The sequence below is a fragment of the Colias eurytheme genome, chromosome 23 (genome assembly GCF_061535395.1).
Source record: "Colias eurytheme isolate Ceu_HAF_F1 chromosome 23, ilColEury1 Martin Lab GWU primary, whole genome shotgun sequence".
NCBI lineage: Eukaryota > Metazoa > Arthropoda > Insecta > Lepidoptera > Pieridae > Colias > Colias eurytheme.
The window spans coordinates 2,091,856-2,106,987 of NC_143002.1; the positions used below are offsets into that span (position 1 = coordinate 2,091,856).

At 37.8% G+C, this 15,132-nt stretch overlaps 2 protein-coding genes across 3 annotated transcripts in view; both read right to left on the reverse strand.

Annotated features, from left to right (window-relative positions):
* Positions 1-4,350: 4,350 nt before the first annotated feature.
* On the reverse strand, positions 4,351-5,367 carry LOC149898134 (pfs47 receptor-like). The gene has a single exon (XM_090115525.1). The coding sequence runs from the start codon at positions 5,211-5,213 to the stop codon at positions 4,458-4,460; it is 756 nt and encodes a 251-aa protein (XP_089971651.1). The 5' UTR covers positions 5,214-5,367; the 3' UTR covers positions 4,351-4,457.
* A 761-nt stretch (positions 5,368-6,128) lies between these two features.
* The window catches only part of LOC149898135 (uncharacterized), a 34,939-nt gene continuing 25,935 nt past the window's right edge, over positions 6,129-15,132 (reverse strand). Inside the window, exons 6-10 of one of the 2 annotated variants that reach the window (XM_090115358.1) lie at positions 14,610-14,771; positions 13,961-14,093; positions 10,532-10,717; positions 9,527-9,665; positions 6,129-6,343 (exon numbers count right to left, since the gene is read on the reverse strand). In XM_090115358.1, the coding sequence (XP_089971484.1) occupies positions 6,213-6,343; positions 9,527-9,665; positions 10,532-10,717; positions 13,961-14,093; positions 14,610-14,771 (751 nt within the window). In that variant the 3' untranslated portion in view covers positions 6,129-6,212. Of the gene's footprint in view, positions 6,344-7,737; positions 9,666-10,531; positions 10,718-13,960; positions 14,094-14,609; positions 14,772-15,132 lie in introns of those variants that run through there. The other variant, XM_090115357.1, reaches the window with a different exon arrangement.

Consider the following 15,132-nt stretch of genomic DNA (forward strand, 5'->3'; position numbering starts at 1 on the left):
TGGAGGATGCAAGCAAACGACCACTTTGTGACTAATACAAACATACTATAACTATACGTGCCTTGTTAGTTAATTTTCAGAATGTCTGGTGACTCGTACTATGGTTCTTTAGACCTTTAAATATTATGCCTTAAGTGTTATTGTTGTATGAAAATTGCACATAAAAATAAAGTTCTTCATTAGGTTGGTATTGAAAAATGTATAGGAATAGATGAATTTAGATAGGTTGCCGTTTAAAAAGATTATGAGAAATCGTTAAAACTAATAAGATACTTAAGTATAGTTTTAACTTTTAATGTGCAATGATAAAAAATATTATGTACCTATAGTTGCTTTTAGAGAACCTATTCTTCTGTACATAATATGTAGTTTAGTATTTATATTTCTTATATTATTTTATTATTCTTATAAAAACTATTAGAAATACAGTTCAAATATTTAACTGAATGCAAATTTTCGTCTTCAGATTCACGCTTATGAACCCTATATAAAAACAATTGTCAATGTTATAAAACCTCACTTTTTATGTGCGGCGTGAATCGCTTAGCATTATTAGGTGATAATACAAACTCTCCGCTTTTTAAGATCGTAAATTTAAAACCATCCCTTTATAGTCTAAGTGATACTTAAGTTGAAAATGGCGAAAAATAGAGATAAGTCTCTTAAAAATACGTGCGATAGCTCATTTGATTCGGAATGACGTCTAGAAAAATGTATCGGAAATGTGTATTAGCACACAAAAAATTGCAAAAGTTATAAACAAATTGAGTTGCAAAAAAAAGGTATTTCGTTTATTAGACTATTAAGGCGATATAAAGCTAAAAAACATCATGTTCATAATGATTGATGATTATAGATATAAAACGATTTTTGGTATTTTGTGTAAAGAAGGGAAAACACTAAAGGTACAAAAGGTTCAACGATATCATCTAATATTCTCAAAAGTTGAAAATAAATCGATTTACAATTTGAGGTATTCCCAAATGAATTAGCAAATCTATTAGGTACGGTTGGTGACGTCAAAGGTGTTTATTAAATTATGTTTATTAAATTACGAGTGTGATTTTCAACTAAATATTTGTATTTGATTATTGAGAATTGTTGGACAAACATTATGAACACGTTATTTATACAATAATAAATATGTATTGCATATAAATTTAACTTGTAATATCAAAATAAAAAAAAAACTCTTTTACCATAAAAAGGCACCGAATTTTCCGACGTGACCTATAATGTGAACAATTGCAGAATAATGTATAAAATATAATATTATGTTTTCCTCATCACGTTGAACGTTTTTGTCGATATCGAAGCTCATTTAAAAATTAGCCTATAGATGTTTGAACTAGGTACCAACCACACTTTAATTATTAATTAAACTCAAAAAAAAACTATCAGTTATATTGCAACATCCAATAACATAATATTATTAATTTTCAGTGAAATAAATACCAATTCATATTCCAAATGAATTAATAGGAACCGAGTCGAATGCTTTTCAAAGACAAACAACCAAAAGACGCTCGATTAATTAACTTGATTGCTTTGTGCTCTTTCATAATTATTTTTAGACTGATAATAAATTCATAAATATAGATTTTATAAGATCAAAAGAACGGTACCTATATTTAATTTAATATAGAATGGCAATTGGTTTTTAAAATATATGTAGATTAAAAACAACGACGTATGTATCTATACTTAATATTATAAAGCTGAGGAGTGTGTTTGTTTGTTTGAACGCGCTAATCTCAGGAACTACTGGTCTGATTTGAAAAATTCTTTCGGTGTTGGATAGCCCATTCATCGAGGAAGGCTATAGGCTAATCATCACGCTAAGACAACATGTGGTTAGACTAAACGGTTTCATTCAGTATCCATACAATTATTATTGCAATATTTCGTAATGAAATGCACTTACTCTGTTTGGTACAATGTTTCTCCTTTAATTTTGAAATAAAACCGATTAGTTTGGATATAAGAAAAAGTTAAAACCTTCAACCTTCAGTATTCGAGCTACTTTTCAGTGACGTTTATCTTTAAACTGTAAATCATTATGAGCCTAGTACAGTAGTATAAATAGATGTTTATTTCATATACATTTATTAAAAGGCTGCAATAAAACAATTAATGTAATTGGAAATAGTTACTTACATCTATACTAATATTATAAAGCTGAAGAGTTTGTTTGTTTGAACGCGCTAATCTCGGGAACTACTGATCCGATTTGAAAAATTCTTTCGGAGTTAGATAACCCATTTATCGAGGAAGGATAAAGGCTTTAATATCATCACGCTAAGGTCAACAGGAGCGGAGCAATGCGGGTGAAACCGCGGGGAACAGCTAGTCTGTTATATGAATAGAATTATTGTCCGCCAATTCGTAGCTATTTCATAATCCAAACATAATCGAGACGAGTTCAGTATTTAGCTCGCAACTTTCCCGCCAATTATATTTAAATGAACGATGGAAATTCATTTGCATGAATTTGGGTTGTTTTCAGTGGAGATGAGAATCTGTGATAAATCTGTATTGACTCAACGTAATTGGCTGCAATTTGGTAATTATGTTTGATCGGAATTTCGATTTCGTTTTGTATGTGATAGTGTTTATAATGATAATAGAACATCGTAAACGACATACCTACTACGGAGCATTAGGTACTTCTGTTTTATGTAATACAGCAAAGAAATTTGTAAATGCGTAATTTTCACGACATCGCTAAGTTCGTTGGTTTACAAATACATATTAACTTGTTTAATTTTGTTTTTAATCTCAGTTCAATACGCGAGGGAGAATAAACTTTTTGGCTAAAGAAGAATAACGTCGAAGTTAATGATTAAGGCGTTACCCGGCAATTTCGACTATGTTCAACCTCTATAAAGTCTGGTACCCGTACAACATAAAGCACAATACCGAAAAAAATATATAAAATAGGATGGTCTTTGATCTTTAATTGCTCGCGAGGACTTTTTTCCAAAGTTAATAGATTTCTAGAAAAAAAATGTGCCGTGGTCATCGATTTTTCCGCAAATACTCTATAAACTTCGTAACCTGCTGACTTAGAGCTCTGAAAATTTTATGTTTAATAAATTATCAGTTACACAACAATCCCTGACGAGGATTTTTTGTTTCACTGATTGGTATCTTTTTAAAATATACAAAATGCGAGGAAAAAAGAAGGTGCAGCGGGAGAGGTTTGAGATCCGTCAAGTATGGTCAAGGTTATTAGCGCATGTATAAGCCTTAAAGTTCTCCTTATTTACATTTTGCACGAGTATTATACATTAAGAAATGAAAAATTTATCTACTAAAAGGTCTTTAAATTCTGTTAAAAGATCGATTCAGCTTATATTTATTAATACAAATTGAAATGAAAATCAACTAAGTGTTCCATGAATTAATACAGGAAAATCGTATTTAGTACCCAATATCTTATATAATAACCGCAAATATCTCTTTTGAAGCTCGCTTGTAAGTGACTCAATTGAAAGTGATGTCATTCATTGAAACCAAGACGTTAATTTGTCGTAGTGTTGACTAATTCAAAGAATCGCGAGTTATTAAGTTACATGTATATATATATTATTCCTCTATTGTACCAAAGGTTGTCTGGAAGATTTCGCTCTAAAGCTATAAGACCACCGAGTGTTCTTAGTTTAAGCTATCTGTTAGTTAAGTGTTTGTATTTTATTTTCTCTCTAGTATAGGTGCTATAAAAATAAATAAATGTAGGTATATAGGGTTGATAATTGATATAGGTACAATAAAATTCTTTCAGATTATGATTCTTTCTCATTTTTATGTGTAATCTGATTGCCGATAAAAACTTTGTTATGTTTATGTATATGCTAACGTAAGGTAAGTGTGATAAGTTTTACTGAATTATTTGGATGGGTAAATAGTAAAATGTTTTTATACAAAAAGCAATCTAATAATAATCTACCTATTATCATGTAGCTTCGATATGACTTGACAAATTTAATGATAATTATTTCCTGTATGAAAATCAGAATAGCTAGTATGATACTAATATGATGGGCTTTTACTTTTAAATAGTAATTCAATTTTAACTATTAAAAAGCCTTATAAACATATTTAAATAATAACATTGATATTGAGACAATGTTTTATAATATTCACATTAACTAAGTTTGCGCCTGATACAAAGTTCTACTCATTTTTCCGCTGTAAATGTAAGTATTACATCAATATTAGGGGCACAGAGTTTACCGATTTAAATTGGACTTTCTTAAGATAAAAGGAAAATAAACTCTGATAAGTGTATATATTTATTTTATTTTCTTACACAAATAAAAACTGTTTATATTTTTGAGTATAATATTTGAGCTTATCAGTTTCAATTGTTCACTTATCGTTAATCGTTATCAATACAAGATAATAAAAATATTTCTCAATATTTTCTAGAACAAATAGATCTAAATATCACAATTTCAGCTTATTCTGCACAATACGTCATACATTTTATGCGACACTTCGGCACCAGCAAATCCAATATAACAGCAATTGTGACTTGGATGTACTTTGCCAGGAGTAACTGATAGTTGATGTCTTGCTCTACCAACATAAAGCACTTCTCCTGTGTTTGTTTTGCCTCCAGGAATCGCTCCTGGTGGAACACTACCATTAGACGCTGGGACCCATCTTAAACTATCAGGTTTAGCACACAAAACTTCAATATTCTGCACTGGTACTTCTTTCCCATTATACATCACAGACGCTGCCTGGTGTCGGACAGAAAGTTTTCCTGGCAACAAATCCCCGTTATGCCGAGCTCTAATTACCCATAGAGCACTTCCATCCCAACCTTCATGACCTCCTAGTACCGCTTTTCCTGATAAATGGCCGGCTGTAGTAGCAGTTGTAGGTATCCAATTAAAATCTCCACTTAATTCTGCTACCTGTACTTTATCTGTTTGAATATTTTGTTGGTTCGAGGATTCTCCGTGATAAATATAGTTGGTTATATATGTGGGTTGGCCGGATTCTGTAGGCGGTGGTCCAGGCATCATTGGCACAGGGACCATTACTGTTCCTGGCACGTAGTATGGGTAGCCTGGTTGATGGCCTTGGTATGGTGGAGGTTGGTGGCCATGGTCTGGGGGTGGGTATGGCCAAGGGGCTCCAGGGGGTGGTGGTCCCCAACCTGGTGGACCGTAGGAAGGTGGGCCGTGTGGTGGATAACTCATTTTAGATAAAGATTTAACTGTATAATTTTGAAACTTTTTCAATAAAGATTTTTCTATTTCTATTTCTATTAAGGACTTTTGAATGTCTGATGCAATTGGAGATAGTAAACACTGGGAAGACACTAGTTTTATTTTTAATATTAATACTCTTTGACTTAGCTCTCTTTTTGAATACTACGGAATAGAAACGGGGTTAGGTATATATTGATGTGAGTTATCTAATCGTAGTGATAACATAATATCGGTTATAGAAAGTGAATCATGTATTGAAAATGATTCAAACTTGTGTTAATCATGTTGTTTTGAGAATAGTTAAGAATCAGGATGTAAAAAAAACAAAATCAATATTTTGCATAATTTATTGTATTGAATATGTATAAATAATGATTAAAACTAACTTAAATTTAACTTAACTAAGGATCATAGCAAAATCTAGCTTTGTACAATACTACTGGATAAATAATTAAATAAAATTATACATACATATATTTTAAATTATAAAATGTTATAAGAGATAAATATGTAATTCTAACGGATATTCTATAAATTAATATTTATTTTGTTAACATTGTCATTTTCCACTAGTATTACTGGATTACTATTAACATTTTATTAAGTACATATACATACTTATATTATTTTTCAACTGAACATTGATCCAAATATTACAATTTTTACAATTTCATATCCAATTACTATTCACTTATTTTATCTTTTCTATTGTTTATTGTATGTATAAGTACGTTATATTTTCTCGTATAAGTTCAACCATTTTGGTTCACATCAACTTTTTTATCGTTACTTTTATCGCAATACGTGCTTCCCGAGATTCTTTACCACTAGAATGGTTAGTTACACGAGTTTTTTTATTAGGAAGTGTTTTGTTATTTTCATCATCTTCTTCCATTTCTGTTACTTCTTCCTGTCCCAATGTAAGTTTTTCATCGTTATTGTATCAAGTTTTTTTTTACGGTTATTATTCATCTGTATCCACTTGTATTAAGTAAGCACCACAGCTCTAAACACACACTGCTTGGTATCGAGCAGTGCGGGCCACACGAATGACTTGATGAGATCGGAGCGACGATCCGCTCCGCTGTAGCGCACGTGCTTCTCTGGGTTCATTACCACTGAAATGGAGAATAAAGTGTTATTGACTGACAGGTTGGCTTGGTTGGTAGTGCGTTCAAAGCCAGAGGTCGTGGGTTCGATTCCCACCCGCAAATATTTGTGTGATGAACATAGATGTTTGCTCTGTGTCTGGTTAATTATCTATATAAGTATTTATTCAAAATTATACATATATGTACGTTTATCAGCCATCTGGTTTCCATAACACAAGCGAAAGCTTAGTATGGGATCAGATCGTGCCGTGTGTAAAAATTGTCCTGATATATTTATTTAGATATTTATTTATAAATGTGTTATAATAAATGGCAGATACTTCTCATCTATTCAATTTCAATAAATATTTAAACACAAAATGCTTTTATTTCTCTATGTGTTTGAATTTGTCTCCCCATCCGCTCGTGTGCATGTATTTGAGGTGTCTATGCCCCTGTATGTCTATAATATATAATCGTCCTGTCAAGGTGTGCACGTGTGTGTTTAATTATTGTTATATGGACAGCGGTGCTTGTAACCTCACTATCGGTATCTCATTTGTCTGTGTATCTGTCTGTCAGCTTCCCTATCCATCAGTGTACGGGCTCTTTCAATTTATGCGTTTCGTATCGGACCGCTGCCGCACGTTTTCCGTACCGCTAGTTATAACCCGCTGCCGTGCCGTTGCAGTACGGTAGCAGTCCGTTACCAAACGCTTAAATAGAAAGCGTATCTGACTGCCGTGCGTTTGTATGCTAGTGCTGTTTTAAATTTATTTGACACCAGTTAAGCCATGGACTCTGACAAAGAAACATTACTGTTAATGCCCTTCAACTGCCCGTCCGTATTATTACCACGACTGACTTATATATTATAACCTCAAAACGCGCGTATTTCTGTACTTGAGTACCCGTAGAAATGTAAGATGATTGAATTAGATTAGACCAAAAAATTAATTTTTAGAGCACGAATATTCTATGTCAAATCATACCGATATATCAATATATCGATATTTTTTAATAAAAATATCAATATCGATATTGATTTTTTCAAAAAACATCGATACGATATAATATATCGATACTTTATTGCATTTCCGACGTCCCTATGAGACAAGTCCCGTCAAGCGACGTTGCCGTCCTGCTGTCGAGCGTTCGCGGTACGGACGCCGCGCTGTTGCCGCACCGTGCATTTTGTATGAAAAAAAACGACCGGCCGTGCGCCGTACGACAAACGCACCGCTCCGTAGCGGTGCGTTTGTCGTGCGACCGCGACAGTGCCGTCACTGTAGCGGTCCGATACGAAACGCATAAATTGAAAGAGCCCCATAAGTGTGGCTATTAATGTGTGTGTGTGTGTGTTTTTGTAAGTAAATATGACTCTATATGTATGTATGTATGACTGTGTGTACACTCACCGGGTGTGAAGTCGGTATCGATCCGCAGCGGCGGTGCGTGCAGGGAGAGTGTCCAGGCGGCCCGCGCCGCGCGCGCGACCAGCGCGTGTAGCGCGCCGCATGAACTGTGTGTGTGTGTGTACACTCACCGGGTGTGAAGTCGGTATCGATCCGCAGCGGCGGTGCGTGCAGGGAGAGTGTCCAGGCGGCCCGCGCCGCGCGCGCGACCAGCGCGTGTAGCGCGCCGCATGAACTGTGTGTGTGTGTGTACACTCACCGGGTGTGAAGTCGGTATCGATCCGCAGCGGCGGTGCGTGCAGGGAGAGTGTCCAGGCGGCCCGCGCCGCGCGCGCGACCAGCGCGTGTAGCGCGCCGCATGAACTGTGTGTGTGTGTGTACACTCACCGGGTGTGAAGTCGGTATCGATCCGCAGCGGCGGTGCGTGCAGGGAGAGTGTCCAGGCGGCCCGCGCCGCGCGCGCGACCAGCGCGTGTAGCGCGCCGCATGAACTGTGTGTGTGTGTGTACACTCACCGGGTGTGAAGTCGGTATCGATCCGCAGCGGCGGTGCGTGCAGGGAGAGTGTCCAGGCGGCCCGCGCCGCGCGCGCGACCAGCGCGTGTAGCGCGCCGCATGAACTGTGTGTGTGTGTGTACACTCACCGGGTGTGAAGTCGGTATCGATCCGCAGCGGCGGTGCGTGCAGGGAGAGTGTCCAGGCGGCCCGCGCCGCGCGCGCGACCAGCGCGTGTAGCGCGCCGCATGAACTGTGTGTGTGTGTGTACACTCACCGGGTGTGAAGTCGGTATCGATCCGCAGCGGCGGTGCGTGCAGGGAGAGTGTCCAGGCGGCCCGCGCCGCGCGCGCGACCAGCGCGTGTAGCGCGCCGCATGAACTGTGTGTGTGTGTGTACACTCACCGGGTGTGAAGTCGGTATCGATCCGCAGCGGCGGTGCGTGCAGGGAGAGTGTCCAGGCGGCCCGCGCCGCGCGCGCGACCAGCGCGTGTAGCGCGCCGCATGAACTGTGTGTGTGTGTGTACACTCACCGGGTGTGAAGTCGGTATCGATCCGCAGCGGCGGTGCGTGCAGGGAGAGTGTCCAGGCGGCCCGCGCCGCGCGCGCGACCAGCGCGTGTAGCGCGCCGCATGAACTGTGTGTGTGTGTGTACACTCACCGGGTGTGAAGTCGGTATCGATCCGCAGCGGCGGTGCGTGCAGGGAGAGTGTCCAGGCGGCCCGCGCCGCGCGCGCGACCAGCGCGTGTAGCGCGCCGCATGAACTGTGTGTGTGTGTGTACACTCACCGGGTGTGAAGTCGGTATCGATCCGCAGCGGCGGTGCGTGCAGGGAGAGTGTCCAGGCGGCCCGCGCCGCGCGCGCGACCAGCGCGTGTAGCGCGCCGCATGAACTGTGTGTGTGTGTGTACACTCACCGGGTGTGAAGTCGGTATCGATCCGCAGCGGCGGTGCGTGCAGGGAGAGTGTCCAGGCGGCCCGCGCCGCGCGCGCGACCAGCGCGTGTAGCGCGCCGCATGAACTGTGTGTGTGTGTGTACACTCACCGGGTGTGAAGTCGGTATCGATCCGCAGCGGCGGTGCGTGCAGGGAGAGTGTCCAGGCGGCCCGCGCCGCGCGCGCGACCAGCGCGTGTAGCGCGCCGCATGAACTGTGTGTGTGTGTGTACACTCACCGGGTGTGAAGTCGGTATCGATCCGCAGCGGCGGTGCGTGCAGGGAGAGTGTCCAGGCGGCCCGCGCCGCGCGCGCGACCAGCGCGTGTAGCGCGCCGCATGAACTGTGTGTGTGTGTGTACACTCACCGGGTGTGAAGTCGGTATCGATCCGCAGCGGCGGTGCGTGCAGGGAGAGTGTCCAGGCGGCCCGCGCCGCGCGCGCGACCAGCGCGTGTAGCGCGCCGCATGAACTTAGACTGCGGTACTCGCTGAGGGTTTTTACCACCTGTTTATATAAAATAATAATAAAAAAATAATTTTGTACTATATTGAACTAGCTGCTCCGCGGTCACCCACATTGCTAGTGTTGGTCTTAGCGTGATGATATTATATAGCCTATGCCCTATACTATTAACCCTATAGCCTTCCTCGATAAATAACACCGAAAGAATTTTTCAAATCGGACCTGTAGTTTTTGAGATTTGAATATAAATAGATTTGAATATAAATCTACCTGACTAGTCAAACCCTTTCATTTGATACCATATCAAAAGAATTGTGCAAATTGTGTAATCCGACATTTTGTTGCAGCCGCTGTCTTTGATCGATTTTCATAAAACATATCTAAAAACCAGAAAACTGGTTTTCGAATATAATAAACGCATCAAAATCAGTCCATCCGTTTGAGAGCTATATATGTAGCTTTTTGCATCGGGGTTTAAAATTATGTCTACAATTCACATTGAAATTATAAAATTTATTGAAACACACCCACTTTACATTTTTAATAAACCAAATCAGTACATAATTAAAATACAAACAAAAAAAAATTAATTTATTTTAATGGCACTTCATTTAACCTAAAACATTACCAACAATATTGGTTTTTATGTATTTTAATATTTTAAAATTGTAATTTTGTATGCCGATTTTATTTTAATATGAATAATTCATATTAAATTATGTAATTATTACATTATTTTTAAATAGATATTTTATTGATAATTGTAAAACGTTATTTTGTGTAGCTATCGGTGTTAGCCTATAATTAATTGTTGCACTAGAAATGTTTAATTGTATTTTCCTTGTATGTCTATAAATTAGTGTTAACAATTGTTGGCTATCCTTTGTAAAATAAAAAAAAGCACTAACCTGATTAACAACAGTTCTCTCAGCGTCTCCCAACGGGAAGCTGTGTGCCGTGGACCGCAACAATCTCATGGCAGCTGTCACGAAATTAGATACGGACTCACTCTCACTCTCACTCTCACAGCCGAGGAGAGATTTCACTTCCGCTATACGACGGTCGCGGAGACTTATAGCTGCGCGGAAAGAGAGCTGGAAGAGAGTTGGTTTATAGTACTATAGCTAATAGAGCCTAAGGCCGCCTTTCCATCTTGTTACTTCATTATCATGCTGTCCTGGTAGAACGTGAAGCCCTCTTAATGTTTATATGAAAATATTCATTTCGTCATAGCATGTACTAGGTCAGCAGAAATGCGCAGAGGTATTAGTGACGTACTATTTTACAGAATCAAACGTCTGGCCGCCTTTCCATCTGCAAGAAAACTTGCGCAAGAAATGTCCAACATTCTGTCTGACAGTAGCTTGCAAGTCTAATTTCGCGTTTCCACCTGCAAGTAGCTGCTGCTGTTTCTGCTGACCTAGTACATGCTATGACGAAATGAATATTTTCATATTAACATTAAGAGGGCTTCACGTTCTACTAGGACAGCATGATAATGAAGTAACAACGTCCCAGAAGTTGACGGGAAAATATAATGTCATTCAATTATGAGGGCGCGTTCTACAAGGGGACAAATGAAGGAATGGCGTTACAGAAGATAGCGGGAAAAAATGATAATATTATTTACCTTATAATATCGTCATACGATTCTCTAAATTTTGATGTCAATAAAACAATAAAAACTTACGATCGCATCTTATAATCGTATTTGGCAACCTAACTTTTTGTTGAAAATTTAAATATTTCTCAACCGTTACTTTAATAAAACCCGGCTATTCTTCGTTAATAAAACGTAAGGAATGTAAAATGAAACACAATTTAATTATAACAGAAGGTTTTAAGTTTGCTAATTAACTGGCACCAAAATTGAGCAAAGATAATGAAAAATGTAACATAATAAGTGGGTCAAGGTTTATCGAGTCCCTATGGAATATTTCTTAATTCCTTTTAAAAGCTATGGTTAAAGTGCTTTACCAATAATGCAGCTTAATTATCATAAATTGAGCTTTTTGATTTATATTTGTAATTAATAATTATATTCCAAAATTGTATTTTTTTATGTGGCTAAAAAAATATGTACCTATTAAGTACTTAATCTATTTATTTACCAATATTTTGATTTTTGTAGTAATTAATACCTGCATTATGTCTCGTATTTTTATTCTTCATGTTACTTAGATTCTGACAAACACATATTATATAAAAATAATAAACATTTACGTTATATCACAATGTTATAACACATTTAAAATTATAGCGACGCCTGCAACTTCCCGATAAAAAATTTTTCAATGTCACAAACTTTTTTCCTTTATATTGTTGTGAATATTATTGAAAAGACATTATCTTATACAACACCCGAAATTTCCCATTCTACAGATAACTGACTTACATAGAAGGTAAATTATATTACATAGTATATTAACATTTAAAATTGAACCATACTTAGTAGTAAAGTATAATATTATCTGTGACGATACCAACTTAACAAAATTCTAAAATGTCTTAATATTTCAATTATCGTAATAAATCTATCAACTTTAATAAACTCCTAATTCGCTGAAATATTACGTCTTAACGTTTTTCATGATGAGGTTTTATAACCTATTTGATAAAATTGGCCATAAAACCTTCAGTCCATTGTATCTTGCTTAAACTTGAAAGGAATAGGTATAAAATATTTCCTTCAAAGGGAGTAATAAAAGTCGGAATCTATCAATGTTATCCATCTTTACTAGCTTATGCAGAATATATCCTGTAGGCTCATTTTTTAACCGACTTCAAAAAAAAAAGGAGGAGGTTATCAATTCGGCCGGTATGTTTTTTTTTTTTATGTATATACACCGATTACTCCGTGGTTTCTGAACCGATTTACGTGATTCTTTTTTTGTTCGACGCGGGATGGTGTCGAATTGGTCCCATAAAAATTTTATTCGGATAGGCCCAGTAGTTTTTATTTTATGAGCATTTTTGTCTGTATTTGTAAATGTTGCAAGTGCAAGTTTGAAGTCGGTTGTTTTTAACGCAGTTATTGACTTGTATTTATTTGTTACACAAAAAGTTTGTTAAAATATAAAGTTTTTATGATTATGTCATCAGAAAACTCTAAAATCATGAGTGATATGGCCAAAATCAAATATGGGCCAAACATATTCCTTCTTTTTATAATTTGTTATAAGGTTTCCTCTAGGGATGTAACGATACATGATTTTGCCGATACGATACCGATACCGATATTTGTAGTAATGTATCGGCGATACCGATACCGATACCGATATCGATGGCTTGGTAGAAAAATAAATAGTGAATTATGCATAAAAAGTTACCAACATTTAACAGAGACAACTGTTAATCGTATTCTTTTAAATAAAAATGCCAAATCAAAAAACAACAAAACCATTTATTTTAGTATTATTATTTTACGAAGTCAGTTAAACTTTAAGTAATACACATACAATCAGTACCTAATAAAAGTTTACTATAATTGGTAGAGTTTTTTCAGAAAACAAAGTGCGCACGCGCGGGCGGCCTCCCGCTTCGTTCATTGGGCGCGGATTTTTGAATTATTTGATATCAAAAAAATTGGTTGTTTGTAAAGTAGGTTTACGATCGAGATGTTTACGTGATAACATAATGCAGTGGCAGCGCTCGAGATGAAACGGGAGATCGGTCCGTCTCTCTCTCGTTATACCTGCGATCGCGCTCGTGAGGATTTGGTGTGACACAAGTTTATGAACATGTCACCCGACTAAAACGATTTTAAAAACGTTATCACGTTAAAAATTAAAAAAATTCAAAATTATTTATTTCTTTCCTTTACATAAACAAATTTGTGATTGGAACACTCCTAGTAAGCAAATAAAATGCTTGTGTCAGGAGGTTCCGCTCTTCCTTAACACTATTACAGAAACAGAAATAAAACAATATGAATGAATACAATGCAAAAACATAAAAGAAAAGAAAGAATTTAATAAAAAAATATCGGTATCGGTTGATTTATTATCGGCGATACCGATATATCGGCTTGCCGATATATCGGCCGATATATCGGTATCGGTATCGGTATCGTTACATCCCTAGTTTCCTCTATGTATGTATAAATTTACTGAAAAGTCACATACATCAATCGTAAATTTAATATTGTGATAAGGTTACAACCATGTTACAACATTAACTAAAGTGACATTCATATGAAATTTCATTTCTTATTGTTGGATTGGTTTGCAATTAAAACATTTTTAATTTCATACCAATGCAACAATAAGAAAACCATCCTTAAAAAAACATCTTTATGACATATTTAGGAAAAATACCCATTATTAATATTTACTCACCACAACAACAGAGAAGACAATCTTGTATTTCAATTGTGGAGTCTGTTTCAATTCCTCCAAAGCAGACAGCGCTGGTAGAGTCTCTTCCATCGCGAACGACCAAACCGCCGCGTATTGGGATACTAGCTTGTTTCTATAAATTGGTAATGTTTTAATTTTAAATAAGTAAGCTTTTTTTAAATGATTCAATTTACATTTATTTTAATATTTTTATACTGTAAACATTTTCCAAGGTTAATTAGCATTTTGATGTTTAAATAACTACTTTTAAAATCAAAATAAGTACTACTATCTATTTGAATATAAAAATTTGAATTTACTGCTACTATCATGTGCATTACGAAGGACTTGGGTTCGTAACTGTGAATGTGAAATGACAAATAAACGGGTTACCACAAAACGAGCAGCCTCGCGATTCAATTGCTGCGCGAAGAAGCTCGTTCTGTGGAGACTCACTTATTGAATATTAGATTCTTAACTTTGATTTGATAATCTGTTCTCATCGATTTGACCCAATTCTATCTTTTCTCTAAAAAAAACTACCTGTGTTAAAAGAGCACCCCGACTATAACTGGTCTGTAAGTGTGGTGTGGTGTGTCAACTGTATAGTTCCCATTGGAACTCCCCACTTCCCCTGTAAAGAACTTACCTATCAGGATGATGGCTAGTATCATCGCTATCAGAGTGATACCCATCACTGGCCGAGTCGGTGGGCGATCGCGGCGCGTCCGGGGGCGGCGGCGGGGCGCTCATCTGTGAGAGCACCGCCGCGCACCCCCGGGAGTAGCTCATTAGTACCCCGGCTACTGGTCTGTAAGGTTGTATGAGAAAAAATACATTTTTTGACGTGACAACGTCTTATAATTCGATAGAGCCGGCTGCACGCACGAAAAAACATGACTCATGCGGCGTTACCTCGCTCTGAGGCGTTCCATGTAAGGCTTGAAGTGCAAGCGAGAGCGCGGAACGAGCGGCAAAGAAGCACAATCGGACGTTGTCACGTTCTACTATCGTCAGTAAACCGACTTTACAGACAACCAATTTTTTTTGTTATTAGCCGGGTCTACACAGAGCAAGCAGCCTGGCGAAATCGACGCGGGGTAGCTCTGTGTGGACGAATGAAGCGTCGCACACGTGCGCTTTCCGTCCTAGACAACATAGACCGAGCTGCT